The sequence below is a fragment of the Macrotis lagotis genome, chromosome 1 (genome assembly GCF_037893015.1).
Source record: "Macrotis lagotis isolate mMagLag1 chromosome 1, bilby.v1.9.chrom.fasta, whole genome shotgun sequence".
Classification (NCBI taxonomy): domain Eukaryota; kingdom Metazoa; phylum Chordata; class Mammalia; order Peramelemorphia; family Peramelidae; genus Macrotis; species Macrotis lagotis.
The window spans coordinates 512,437,165-512,452,441 of record NC_133658.1 but is presented as its reverse complement, the minus strand read 5'-3'; the positions used below and the strand labels follow the sequence as shown (position 1 = coordinate 512,452,441).

General features: G+C 35.2%; 1 protein-coding gene across 4 annotated transcripts in view; it reads left to right on the top strand.

Annotated features, from left to right (window-relative positions):
- Positions 1-15,277, top strand: part of MAOA (monoamine oxidase A) — a 93,920-nt gene that overhangs the window by 53,605 nt on the left and 25,038 nt on the right. For all 4 annotated transcript variants that reach the window (XM_074214145.1, XM_074214146.1, XM_074214144.1 and 1 more), the window contains 2 exons: positions 12,426-12,530; positions 12,972-13,063. In XM_074214145.1, the coding sequence (XP_074070246.1) occupies positions 12,426-12,530; positions 12,972-13,063 (197 nt within the window). The remainder of the gene's footprint in view (positions 1-12,425; positions 12,531-12,971; positions 13,064-15,277) is intronic.

The following is a 15,277-nucleotide window of genomic DNA, read 5'->3' as shown; positions in this document are numbered from 1 at the left end:
AAAGGTGACACTAGTTTGAATATAGACTCAATTGTGAAATATTTGGAAGAAGAGGATGGATGATTTCAGATGCTATTTATTTTATAATATGTGGGAAAATAGAGTTGAAAATGAGATTTTTAGTGTGAGATCCAGCTAAACCATCCTTGTAAATGAGACTGAAAAGAGAAAATTGAGACCATTTTGCCTAAACTTTCTATTTTCTCATTCTTCACCTCAAAAACCCCTAAAAAATAATTCCTATTCTTTCATTATCTCTGGTTTCTAATAAAGAAGTTGTCCTTCTTGTCAAGGCTAACTCTATCTACTTGTGCTCTTGATTCTAATCTCTCCTTTTTTCTCCAGGAGCTTTTCCTTTCCATCATCCTCTCTTTGTAATTTTAATCCTCTTTCTAATCATGAATATCTACAGTAATTCCCCCTTTTACTGACAGACTATTTGAAGAAGCTGTCTCTTCTCATATTATTTCCATGTTCCCATATCCTACTCATGTCTCAACCTCTTGCATTTTAGCTTCTGATTCTACCACATGAATGAAACTGCCCTTTCAATTGTTAAATCCATTGACCTTTTTTTTAGTCCTCATTCCTCTTAATTTTTTTTTTTGCAATATTTGATGCTATTGACTTCAGGATACTACTCTCTCTTCTCTGAGTTTTCATGATGCTACTTTTTCCTTGACTTCTTGCCTGCCTGGCCTCTTGTTAAATTTTCTTTCCTCCTAACTGTGAGCATACTAAAAGACTCTGGCTGGGGACATTTTCTCTTTTCTTATTACCTCCTTGCTTGTTGACCTCTTCTACTCTCAATTACCACCACCATGCAGATCATCCCCATACAATATTTAGGCTTAGCTATTCCTCTTAAGCTTATGTTCTGCCTTCTAGACATCTCAGACTCAATAAGTCTGTCACAGGTTGGTGACTTTGGAGTCATCCTTGACTTTTCTAACTGCCTATCCCACAATATCTGGGTAGTTGCCATGTCCTTCTGGATTTCAGTTTCTCTCATTTATCCCCTTCTCTTCACTCATACAACTATACCTCCATCACCCTCAAGTTCAGACCCTTTATACCTCTCTTCTAAACTATTAACAATAGCCTCCTAATTGATACCTGACTGTGAGTCTTTTGTTTTTTCCCTCTAATTCATCTTACATGTAGATATCAGTATAATATTCCAAAAACACAAGTTTGTCCATGTTATTCCTCTGCTGAAACAGTTCAGCAATTCCATATAACCTCTAGAATTAATGGCAAACTCTTTTGTATGTCATTTAAAGCCTTCACAATCTGAATTTACTTCACCTTTTGGGACTGATTCATATTTCCCCCCGTAGCTTCTCACTCTGTTTATTTCTTGCAGATGATATTTAATGAATACATCTGTGCCTTTGGACAGACTATCTGCCATGCCCATAAATGTACTATCTACACAAATTTGCTCTTTACTTGAGGCAGGGGTGGGGAAGCATTTATTTTTTAAATACATTTTTCCTTATATTTGCCAAGAAAACCCCAAATGGGAGCACAAAACAACTGAACAATAAAAGTTTATGAGCAAAGATACTTGAGTGGTCTGCCGTTTCTTTCTTCAGTTTGTTTTACAGATGATGAACTGAGGTAAAGGGGAGTAGATGACTTGCACAAAGTTACAAAGCTAGTAATCTTTGATGTAGAATTTGAGTCTTCCTGACTTTAGGCTCTATTCTCTATCCACAGCACCACCCAGCTACCTCCATATAATCTTAACGTATTGCCACTAATTCTGTCATCTGGGACTAAGCAGATCAAGAATAATCTCTTTTCCCATAAAACTCTACTAATATTTAAAGATGGTAGGGGCAAAAAGGAGGGGAGAAGTAGCACTGTGTCTCATTATATTTGAAATGATCCTTGTCTATTGTGATTTTGAATCTCATCTAGGTTTCCTTTCTTTAGCTTTTAAACTCCCTCCTCTTATTAAATGCAGTGCCCCCAAACCAAACAAAGCATTACAAATGTGGTCTAACCAGGGCAGGGCACACCAGGAGAACTGAGAATATCATTTTAAGAATGTCATGAGCATAAGATAACATCATTTTATGCCCCACAGTGCCTTGTTAACCACATAATAGGCACAATGGTGATGTCCAGTTCAATAAACTTCAAGCTCTTTTTATGTGCCAGATACAGTGCTAAACACCAGGAAGACGATTAACAAAAGGAAAGATAGTCCCTGACCTCAAGGAGCTTGCAATCTAATGGGGGAAGATAACTAACAAAATAAGTCAGAAAATTGGGGAGTGGGATGGGGAGAAGAAACTGCTATGCAGTCAAGTCTGTAGACTTGAAACCAAACCAGACAGATACAGAGTAGACAGAACATTGGATTTTGAGTCAAAAGACCTGGTTTCAAATTCCAGCTCAGGCATGTGACTGAGAAAGTGTTAGAATGAGAATATGAGAATTCAAAATGAGAATAATTACCATATCTATTTCACAGGGCTGCTATGGACCAAATGAAATATAATACATATAAAGCACTTAGGCAACCCTATAGTCATACTACATAAATGTAAACTATAATTTTTAAAAATATTGTTTCAGTAGAGATCAGTCATTTTAGAATAAATGTTATTATGTGGAATAGTATTGGAAATTAGAGTAAAATTGATGTAGCACTCAGGGTATGTGCTGCTGACGGAGCCCTGTGACTCATTGCCATGTTGCCATTTTCTCACCATATCTTAGAGGAATATAGAGTTCTAGAGTACAGTAGAGTGATTTATGTGTATTTGCTTTTGCGCCACTCAGATGACCCCTCTCTGTAACAGAACACCTGAATTTCCCTGGGGCAGACCCTCATCTGGTTTTTCCCTTCTCCAGGTCATGCACTACTTAGCTGTCAAAGTGACCAACTCAGCATGTTCTCTGGCTCTGTCCCATGCTTGGAATCATTATCACTACCTGCCTTCATCTAAGTCCCAGCTAAAAATCTACCACCTACAGGAAAGCCTTTACTAATCCCCCTTAATTCTACTGCCTTTCCTCTTGATAATTTCCAATTTATTACTTTTATATAAATTGCTTACATATATATATATGTGTGTGTGTATGTGTAGCTGTTTTGTATATTGCCACCCCCATCAAACTGTGAACTCCTTGAGAACAGACTGCCCTTTAACTTCCTTTTTATATCCAGCTTTAGCAGTCTTAGAACAGAGTTGTTTCTGTTTGTCCTTCATTTTCAAAGAGGACCCTGGCATCAGGAGTTGTTGCCATGACTTGTAAGTGAATTAGATTTGAGTGGAGGGGTGCTGTGCTAAGCCACCAGCCTCACTTTTGCCTCGGCAGTCATTGGGTCCAGTGATCATATGTGAATCAGAATGCCTGAAGACCAGGATGTAGTAGGAGACCTTCACTTTTTTAAATTAAGGTCTTTCCCAAGTCTCAGCTTCATTGAAGCAACACCAATTTGGTAATTAAGGCTAGGTAAGAAATGAGATAAAGAATGGCCTCTTACCCAACTGACAAAAAAAAAAAATAATCTCCTCCCAGATTGCACCTGTCCTAGGTGTTTAACAAATGCTTGTTTGCCTTTTAACTGACGATATAATATTCAGTAGGTTGTGCCTTCCTTCTCTTATTTTCTTGGTCTTATTAACTAACCCTCCATCCTCCTCGCCACATGGCCTATCCCCCCAACTACCAAAGGACCTACTTTTATTGATTATTCTCATTATGATCATTAAATCCATGTTCTAGTAAGGTAATGCTTTTCCTCCTCAAGTTCAGTACGGGTCCTATTGTCTTTGTTTACTTGATTGAATGGCCTACATTCAGGTCCAATATTATCCTCTTCTCTTATGGAGTGTGGGGAAAGCAGTACTCTCCAGCTTTGGGGATATTTTCCTATTACATTTGTTGTGATGAAAGTTTTAAAGGGGAAGGTTTTTGGAGTTTCCAAATTCATACCTTTCCACATTTATTCAGTATTTACCATCACTAGTCATATGTTTTTGTTGGGAAGATTTAATTGATAGAAGTTGACCACTGATTAGGTAGAGCAAACAAAAGAGGAAAGTTGCAAACAAAAGAGGAGAGCCAAACCTGACTCTTGAGTTACATTCCTGAGGGATCAAGAGAAAGGGATTCTCTCATAAGAAATAGTGAAGTTTGAATGAGGAATGAGGATTTAAGGGTAAAGCTAATGAATCCCCAATAATTTAAGGTGAACATATTCATTTTAAGTGTATTGTTGAGTCTAGTGGTTTGTTAAATACAGATAATTTCCTATGTTACAACCACCTCCACTTCAGTTCTGGGTACCTCTCAAATTCTAATATGACCCATTGATGTAGAGTGCCAGGCCTGGAATCAGGAAATCTCATGAGCTTCTTGAGTTCAAATCTGACTTTAGATACTTAGAAGCTATGTGTTTCTGGGCAAGTAAGTCACTTAACTGTATTTGCCTGTTTTCCTAATCTATGAAATGATTTGGGGACAGAAATGAAAAATCACTTCAGTATCTTTCCCCAAAGAGGTCATTAAGATTTGTATATGACTGAAATGACTGAACAACAACAACAAATGTTATAGATCTTGAAGACAGCATTGTAGAGAAACAGGTGACAGCTTTTTCATTATAGGGTCAAACGCTCTTGGTTAAAATGAAGGTGAAAATTGAGTGATAATCAGATGAATTGTGTCTGTCTAGACAACCAGTCTGGCCAATTTGGACAAAATTAAGACAATTGTTAACTTTAATTTTGGTGATTTTTAAAATTAATAGTGATTTTTTTAATATAGCGAAGAAATTCTAAGGTTTAGAATTTTTATTTTTTTATTTTTAGTTTTTAGTTTTTTGCAAGGCAAATTAGGGTAAGTGGCTTGCCCAAGGCCATACAGCTAGGTAATTATTAAGCATTTGGGGCTGGTGCTCTATCCACTGCGCCACCTAGCCACCCCTAGAATTTTTAAAAGTAAAATTCTCTCAAAGGAAGAATAGAATTTTACGTAAATGGTACTGTGTTGAGTATGTTTTTCTTGGAATTTCTTTAAGATAAAAAAATTAGTAACAAGTTTTTACTTCAGGTTCCAATATAAGTCTCATTGGAGTCCTTAAAAATATGATAGCAATGATGTTATTTAGAAGTCTATATGTCTTTGTTAAGTCTTTATGAATAGGTGGCAGGTCAAAATTATTTATCTCATACTTAAAGGAAGAGAAAAGATGCATATATATGTGTCTGTATGCAAATAAAAGACAAAAAATAGTGCCCTTTGTAAGGTAGAGCAAGACAGGGTCAGTATGACTGGACCTAATTGTATATGAAGAGGAATGTAAGTAAGAAAACTAGAAAGAAAAGTTTGGGTTAGGTTATGAAGAACTTTAAATACCAAGTAGAAGATTAATTAGATCCTAAAGGCAATAGAGAACCACTGAGCTTATTGAAGAAGAGAATGATATAATAAGATCTTCACTTCAGGAAAGTAAACTTTGATGATTAAGTGGAGGATAGATTACAGAAGATAGATTATTAAAGATAGAGAAACCAGTTAAGAGACATCTCTGTTCAGATCAGAGTGGATGAGCTAAAAAAAAAAAAGGTGGTAGCTAAATTAGAAAAAAGGGGATAAAATGAAAGATAAGGAAATAAAAAGAAAATATTTGACAACTGATTGGATTTGTGGAGTTATTTGAGAGTAAAGTTTCAAGGATGACCTTAACGTTTTGATTGTGAATGACTGGAAAGATGATGGTACCTTTAAATATAATAGCTTTGGGAAAAGGATTGATTAAGGGGAAAAAGAATGAGTTCTGTTTTGGACAGGTTGAGTTTGAGATACACATGGATCAGCCAGGACAAAATGTCCAATAGGCAATTGATTATTTGGGACTGCAATCAGAAGATAGATTAGGATTAGATATTAATATATGGGAGCTGATGAGATTACTGAGAGTGAGTATATAAAGAAAAGAAAGAAGATACTCCATTGACCAATGATGATCTAGCAAAGATACTGAGAAAGCCAGGAGACAGACACAATTCATTTGATTATCATTCAATTTTCACCTCATTTTACTATGCATTATGCACTGTGTAGCTTGCTTAATCAATATTATCTCATTTGATCTTTACAACAACTCTTTGAGTCAGGTGATAGCTCTTTTGTAGTTGAAGAAATTGAGGCAAACGTTAAATGACTTGTAACACTGCTCACAACTGAGACCATATTTGAACTTGAAAGTCAGATCTTTCTGACTCCAGTTCATCACTCTTTCCACTGTACCACTTAGTTGCCTAGAAAAGTATTCATATAGTTAGGGGGAGACACCAAGAGACTGGAGTGTTAGAAAAATCCAGATTGGAGAAAGTATTCAGAAAGAGACTGTGGTAGACAGTATCAAATTCTAAAGAATGGGGGGGGGGACAGGAAATGACCTTTAAGAAATAAGCTATGGGGCAGCTAGATAGCACAGCGAATAGAGCACCAGCCCTAGAGTCAGGAGTACCTGAGTTCAAATTGGGCCTCAGATACTTAATAATTACCTAGCTGTGTGGCTTTGGGCAAGCCACCTAACCCCATTGCCTTGCAAGAAAAAACAAACAAAACAAAGTTAACTAAGAAAAGGAGGAAAGAGCAGAGCCAAGATGGCAGAGTGGAGGTAGGTATTTCCCAGAAGGTCTCCCCCAGATCACTCCAAATACCTTTAAACAATGTCTGTAATCATTTGGAACCCACAGAAAAACCTGAGTGAAACAATTTCCCAGGCCAAGTCAACTTGGAGGACCTACAGGAAAGATCTGTCACTCCAGGGTTGGAAAGTCCCACAGTGCATCCCAGAGCCAGGAACAACCTGTGGGGTACCTGGATCCCTGGGGCAGTGGGGCAGTTTTCAGACTTCTCAGGCCAAGGATTATTAACAACTTGAAAGGATAGCAAGAAAACTGCTGCACCAGAGTGAGCACAGAGCCCTGTCCACCTCAGACATCAGTGCAGACTTAGCCCTGGGAACCAGGAACAGGTCTGGGGAGACATCCAGCAGGTGTCCATAGTGCTCAGCCCACAAGTGGTGAAAGGGTTGGGGGAGATTGCAGGATTCTGTGACTTTGCCTATGTTCAGATCTAGGTCATAGTCTGGGCTCCAGTTTCAGGAAAAGGAACTTTACTGCCTTAGGGAAGCGGGAACCCTCCCCACAGTTTCAGGATAGAAAGGATTGCTTGTGGTCATCCACAGACCAGAGCACAGACCAGGAGAGCAAATGGTAATGCAATGAAAATAGCAATTTGGATCACTCATTTGTTAAGTGTGACCTTAAAAGGAAATAGAGGAACGTGATCATAATTGAAAGTATCAGGTAAAAGAGAATAGATTAATTCTGCCTTCTTCCACACAGAAAGAAGAAAGAAAACCCAACATCCCTTTTTAAATAGCATTTTTTCCAATAACATGTAAAATCAATTTTTAGCATTCATTTTCAAAATTTTTGATTTCTAAGGTTATCTCCCTCCTTCACAACTCCTTCCTAAGATTTAATATAGTAAGGAATTTGATATAGATTATTTATGTGCAATCATGTAAAACATTTCCATATTAGTCATGCCATAAAAAAGAAAAAGGACAAAAGAAAAGAACCATGAAAAAAACAAAGTAGAAAAATAATATGCTTCAGTCTGCATTCAGATTTCATCAGTTCCTTCTCTGGATGTAAATGGCATTTTTCATCATGAGTCCTTTGGAATTGTCTTGGTATTGTATTTATTGCTAAGAGAAGCTAAGTTGTATATAATTGATCATTGTACAATGTTGCTGGTACTTTATAAATTGTTCTTCTGTTCACTTCAGTTTATATCAGTTCGTATAAGTCTTTCCAGATTTTTCTGAAGTCTTCTTGCTTATCATTTCTTATAGTATAATATTCTGCATTCAGTAACATTCATATATACCATAAAGTTTTCAGCCATTCCTCAATTGATGGGCAATCCCCTTCCAATTTTTTTTTGCTGCCACAAAAAGAGCTGCTACATTTTTTTACACGGGGACCTTTTTTATGATTCTTTAGGTTACAGACCCAGTAGTGGTAGTACTGAATCAAAGGATATGCACAATTTTATAGCTTAAAGATGCTATAGCATCCAACCTAAAGTTGGACTTCTTGAAAGGTTATTTCTAAATTAAAAAAAAACCTCAAATGATTCTCCATGCTTCATTCACAAATGAAAGACCTCAATACTTAAAAGGAGTGGCTAGCTGAGTCACTTCATTAAGATTATGAGAAAATAAATTACTGCAAGTATCTGATTTTCACTTTAGCATCTGAGTGCCCTTAAGTATCTTGGCATTGTTGCCAGCAGGTTTGATAAGGAGAACTGGCACAGCCTAATAGGTGATCTTATCATGGGAAACCAAGAAATAATAGTAGTGTACAAACAGAGGTGACTTTAGAGATAATATACCATAATATTCTCATTGTGAGCTTGAAGAATTTGATGTCCAATTCAATTTGGCTCAGTTTTAAGATCACCAAGCTAAATTGTGGAAGAGCTGAGACTGGAACCCAGATCTTCTGCTTCATCTTCAGTGAATTTTCCTCTTTGGTTGTTTTTCAAAACAAAGAAATTTAAAATACAATTCTTAGGTACCCCCCCCCAGACATTTCATAGATAGTGCACTGGGCTTTATTAATATGTCAGACTTAAAAAGTCTATACTTTAAAGAAAAACCTTTTAAAGATATTTTAAAATAAAGATGGACAATAAAAAAAATCAAGCAGTGCCAAGAGTAAATGGTGGTGGTTGTTTTCTGGTGTCCCAACATTTGGCTCATCTTGAAAGGGCCAACACAGTAATGTCATAGGTTCAATAAATGATTATCTCTTGAACAGTGTTCTCTCCTTATCACAAATATGGCTTGGTTTAAACAGTACTTACTGTAAACAGCCCAAGAAGCTTTGGTTCACTTCCAGGGACATCATGTTCTGCTTAGAACAACAATTCTTACTTCTTTACAGGACAGTTTTTCTTGAAATAGAAGTACTAACCATCTGGGAAGTAATTGAGATCTCAAAAATCTGGGACTTGAGGAGTTATGTGCTTATTTCTCAGGTGTCTGACTCACCGAAGCTTAATTTACCAAAATCTTTTTTCATGAGAAATGTGTGATGATCAAGAGTCTTTGAAATCCTGATCATATTGTCATATTATCACATCTGGGAGCACTAGAGATTCCAAAGCGTGCAACGAAACACTAGAGATTTTTCTTAGCAATGTTGCTAAGAAACTTAACAAACTTTCCTTTGCTGCTTTTCCTCTACTCTTCATATAATTTTCCCTTCTATGAAAAGTTGAAGTTGTTAGAGGCTTAGGTTTTTCCATTTGGCAGAAAGAGACCCCACAGAAGGTGTGTTTGACCTGAGTTTTGAAGGAAGCCAGGGAGGCTAAGAAATGGAAGTAAGGACAGATTTAAGAGATGGAGAATCTTGGAAAAAGAACAGTAAGTAGATCAGCTTGGTTGAATCATGGAGTTGAAGAGAATAAAATATAAAAATAATGTAAAGGTAGGAAGGATCCAGGACTTAATATTTGAGACTGGAGGTAATTGGGACTCACTGGAATTTACTAAGTAGAGGAATGATAATGGTCAGATCTGTACTTTAATGGTCAACTGAGTGGAGAATATATTGGAATGGGCCTACATGAAGACCACCTAAAGAGCTATCAGGCATGAAGTTCAGAGGAAGGAATCTCTTAACAGATCTTTGAAGATAAAGGAAGAAGAATCTTGAAAATATGTGGAAATGTGTGCACATCTGCATATTCTCCTACCATTCTAGCTCTCCTGGTGAAGCAATTTGATGTTATGGATAGGGACTCATGCCTCTAGCAGTTAATAGCAAGTTAATTATTAACATCTTGTCTTAATTTCCTCATGTATAAAGTAGAAATAATAATAATAATAATAATAATAATAATAATAATAATAATAATAATAATAATAACACCTACCTTATATGGCTGTTTGAGAATGAAATGTGGTAATATATATAAAACACTTTGCAAACTTAATTCTTTATATAAGTTTAGTAGTTAAGTGATTATTACCTCCCCCATTTTCTCATTGATCTGTTTTTCTGCATCAAAACTTACAGAGCCTGCAGGGCAACCAGGAACAACTCTTTACATTTACAACTATTTAATATGACAGTTTTTAGTTTTTTTCCCCGTGGTCTTTGAAATGACTATTTTATATTCTCTAAAGTAACTGCACTCATTTCTTATTTGTTTCCACTTATAAGATGTTCATCTCTTTACATAGTGAGACACCTACATCTTGACTCTTCTACTTGTTTTCCAGAAAGCAAATTCTTTGGACTTCAAGGCAATGTGCAAAGTACAGTTTATTCAGTGAGTCTAGAGAGTTTTAACTTAGGGATGTAGGAAAAATACTGTTTAATTTTGTCTAAAACATTCTAAATGTACCCAGAGACATGCCCTGTCTGTGGCAAATTGAAAAGAATCAAATGGAAGCATAAAATTGTGCAGCAAAACATATGCTTATTTTCCAATGAGGGTTGTTTTTTTCAAGAATACATTTTTTGCTGAGAAAATGTGAACTAAGTCCTAATTAAGACAAGAACTACCTGTATAGTGAGCTATCATTGCAATTATTTACCCAAATATAACGTCTTAAATCTCTTTTCTCTTACCATGTTTAAATAGATTCTCTGTCATTGTACTTTCAGAATACATGGCATATCTTGTAGGGTCGTTTTGGACTAGTCCAAATATATTTTCTACTCTTCTTCTAAGTCTCCTTTTATTTTTTAAGAGAACCAGAGTTGTTTGCTAAAGATTTATAAATATTATTCTAATGTTTCCATTCATTTAATAATTTCATTCTCACAATAGATTTGACTTGCCCAATTGTTTATAAAAACCATTTTATTTCTTCTTCTAAACAATAGTAACTATCAACAAAAATAAAGAAAACAAAAGTTCACAGACACTTGTAATCATGAATCCTATTATCTAAAGTTTGCTTTTAAATATAGCCATTAATTTTAACAAAACTATAACAAAAATATCTTGTTTACATCTGTCTCATTACTCTTTTTCTTCTGCTTTTTTTTCTTTTTTTAGTGGGAATAGCTTTTATTTCTAATAGTTTACATATTATTTTACTTAGTTCTTTATCATATATGGTTCCATATATAATTTTCCAGAGTTATTGGTATCTGTGATGTTTGCCATTTCTCATTTTATAATAATTTGTTATTATATTCATATGATAATTTGTTCACAAAGACCTCAGCTATCTCAATCATTAGCCCGTGGTTCACAGTTATAAGTAATTGTGTTATGAATGATTATGTTATGAATACTTTGTGCAGATATTTTTTTTTCTTTCAGGAACATTACAGTTCTATTGGTAACACCTGGTTCTGAATAGCCTCACCTACATTTGCAATTAATAAATATGAGATGGTAACTCAGAGATATTCGTACTTTTGTTTCTCCAGTTAGCAGAGTTTAAAATTTTTTCATTTATCTTTTATAATTTTTGTTTTTCTTTTCAAGATTTTGAAATCAGAGAACTGGTTCTGATACCAACTGCCATTATTTGTGACATCTTGGTCACTTCTTTGGCACTATTTAATCCGAGGAAAATGAAGATCTTGCACTAGATGATCTCTATGGTACCTTCTGGCTCTAATCTTGTCCTTCTGTGAAAAATGCTCTTATGCATTTATTCATCTTGGCCATTTTCCTTTGGAAAGTAGATCACTTAAAAAATTTAGATGTCATTTTTTCAGAAATATCAATAGTAAACATCTTTCCTAATATGTTTCTTTTTTTATAATGTATTGCGTTCTGTTGTAAAAAAAATGTTTTGAGCTATTCTAATATATCTTAGCCCCAATATTTTCTTCAATTCATACCTTATATAGCTGTTTTCAAAATGAAATGTGATAATATATTGCAAACCTTAACATTTTATATAAATGTTAATTATTATTTTATTGTCACCTCCCCCATTTTCTCATTGATGTTTCTCTATATCACTTGTAACATATTTTTTGTAGTATTATTTAACTTTTAGTGTATTTGTTTTTTCCCTCGACTTGATAAGTATTAATTTGTCAGGTGCTGAAAGATCTTTTATTTGTATATAGGTGAGAATATATTAAATATTCTTTCCTGAAAGCACAAAAATAACTAACTTGCTGTCTTCTTATCAATCTAAAGAATTTAATTTCTCTGACTGAAAATTAGCAGTGTGTCTATGTGGTAATATGTATATGACTGTTCTTATTGATTAACCTACCTATTTAACTATTTACTGATGATAATAGTTTGTATTTTTTTGTTTCCTGTTACCAAGATTTAATTCAAAATGTTGTATAATCTAATTGATTTTCCTAATTTTTATGTTACAGGGGAAATCTACAGCCTTTCGGGGGACTTTTCCTCCAGTGTGGAATCCCATAGCATATCTGGATTACAACAATCTATGGAGAACAATAGATCACATGGGGAAGGAGGTATGATGGGTGTGAAGTTTCCATAGGAGGCTTATCGAGCAGTTATGCTTTATGCTATCATTATAGCCCTTCCAGCTATATTACAGTCCTTGAACTCAGATCCTACCACCTTTGAATCAGAGGAATCCTACCTCTATCTATGACTTTTGGCAAGTCATATTAACCTTCTTGCACCTTAATTTATTTGTCTATACAATGAAAGGGGTTGGAATATGAACCTTATTTATGAACTGATGAAGTGGTTCTAAGGTTTTTCCCATAAATAATAAATGATGTGAAAATTAAAAGTCTCACATTCCCACATTCAACATGACAACTTACTGTGTACAAGAATCTCATGTGTAACTGGTTGATTAAGAAAGGTCACCATTTAGGGTTCAATATCACCCTGCAGAGGAGCATTGACATAGTCCCTAAGGAATATGTATGTTTTCTTTTCAGATTCCTGCTGAAGCTCCCTGGCAGGCACCACATGCTGAAGAATGGGACAAGATGACCATGAAGGACCTCATTGAAAAAATCTGCTGGACAAAGTAGACCTCATTTAATTTTGGAATTCCTTTTAAATTTCCCATTCCTTTTAGCCACTGCTGATGGGGATTTCCTTAGTAATTTAGAAGAAGAAAGTAATATACTTAGATCAGGGATCCTGTAAGCCACGGACCCTTTTGAAAGTCGGGTAGGGTTGTGATTTCCTTTTCAGAAAAATATATTAAATGTATAAAATTAAATATTTAGAATTACACAGGAAAACAGTTATATTGAAATATAATATTGAAAGCTTAAAAACCAACAATGGAAGTAGTAGAACTTTTTTTTTATAAGTCATAGTTGTCAGAAGTTTGAAAAAGGTCATCCTTTCTCAGTGACAAATAACAGGATAGCTGTACAAGCAGTACAGGAGTGACTAAAACATATGTGCCATATTGTTATTGTAGAAAAGGATGCTTATTATTGGACTGCATTAGTGAATCCTTGAGTGTGTGTGTATATATAAAGCAAGTCTTTTCCAGGGAAGACATTTCAAATGTCAGTGATTTTTCTCATCTGTAAAATGAGCATAATGATAGTAACCTAACTCTTGACTTGTGAGAATAAAATGATACCCCATTATGTTGTACTTTACAAAGCTTAAAGTGCTATTGTTGTTCTTGGGTCACTTTAGTAGTATCTGAGTCTTCATAATCCCATTTGAGGTTTTCTTAGGAAAGACATTGAGATGGTTTGCCATTTCCTTCTCCAGCTCATTTTACAGATGAAGCAAGCAAAAATGTGATTTGTCCAAGGTCACACAACTATCAAGTGTCTGATTTGAATTAAGGTCTTCTAACTCTAGGCCCAGTGCTCTAGCCACTAAGCCAAGAAATGCTATTGTCAAAAGTATTATTAGAGGTCCAACATGTGATACAATTATGACCTCATAGACACATCCTTGAATAATTACTCTCAATCCCTTTAAATCAATCAATAATGCCATGTGCAGAACATTATAAGTCTCTTTATCTTCCTATCACCTCATTCAAAGAGTACACCAAACTTAGCCTGGCTGCTTTCTGGTTTCAGTGGAGTGAGGAAGGATAAAGAACCAGGTCCTGTCTGAGTGTCAGTGCTGTTACCCTGGCTACAGTAAATAATTGCCCATTTCTGACTATTAGTGTATTAGAGCTACTATTAAAATAAAATATTTAAATACCAGTTGTCTAAAGTGCCACTTACTAAGGTGTTTAGGCTTTAGGCAAAGTTTCTGATGCTAAAATTTCATCATCATTATTCTTATTACTCATTAGACATACAATCTTAGTGAGATCTTCTCTATCATTCTTCCTCTATTGTTAAATAAAATTATAAAGTACACATGAGCCTATTCTGTCCATGCAACTCTCCTTTGAATCTGAAGGATGCTGGACAAAGATCCATGATTTAAATAACACCTTGACTTTCCTAGAAATTATGTAATTATATGCCAAAATTGCAGTAAAAATGAATGAAATTGCTTTGACTTAGGGGAAGAAAATACTAAATTAGTGGCACATCTGAATTGTAGCATATTTTCAAAGAAGTATAATTTTATGACTTTCACCTCTATACATTAAAACAAACTAATGACTTAGACAATATTGCCAAGTGAAGGTCATTTGACTTTAATGAATTCATAGGGATCACTTTTTTTTTAAGGTTTTTGCGAGGCAAATGAGGATAAGAGGGATCACTTCTAATGAGTTTATTTTGCAGGGTGCACAGATAGTTGCTGCTTACCACTTATTTATTTCTACCTACCTCACATGGTTGTTATAAAGGAAGTACTTTGAAAATCTTAAGTCATTGCAGAAGTATTATTGTTCTCTGAAGGAGGTTTGAGTTTTAAAGGCCCTCTATGTGTCCAGAGAGAAGGTGATTTATCATAGACTTGGAATTATCTAAGGTTAATGGTGCAGGAGTTCCTTTTGTCCTTCCCCAAGTATGTGATCCTTCCCTTTATAGAAAATTCTTGGTCAGAATGCAGTCAAAAATCAGCTTATCTTTATTTATACACTAGAAGGAAAGTACAGACATAAATAAAAAAGATGTATTAGAGAGAACAGGAAACTCCCAGGGTAAGCAACACCAGTTTGCCAGGCAGTAATGAAGTAGTACCAGAGAGGAAGTAAATAAGAGATAAACTTTGAGAGGTCCCAGGAAACCATCAGTGAAACAGCAAAATTCTGTGTGGACAGGTTACCCTTTAAACTGGTTAATGAGCCAGACAG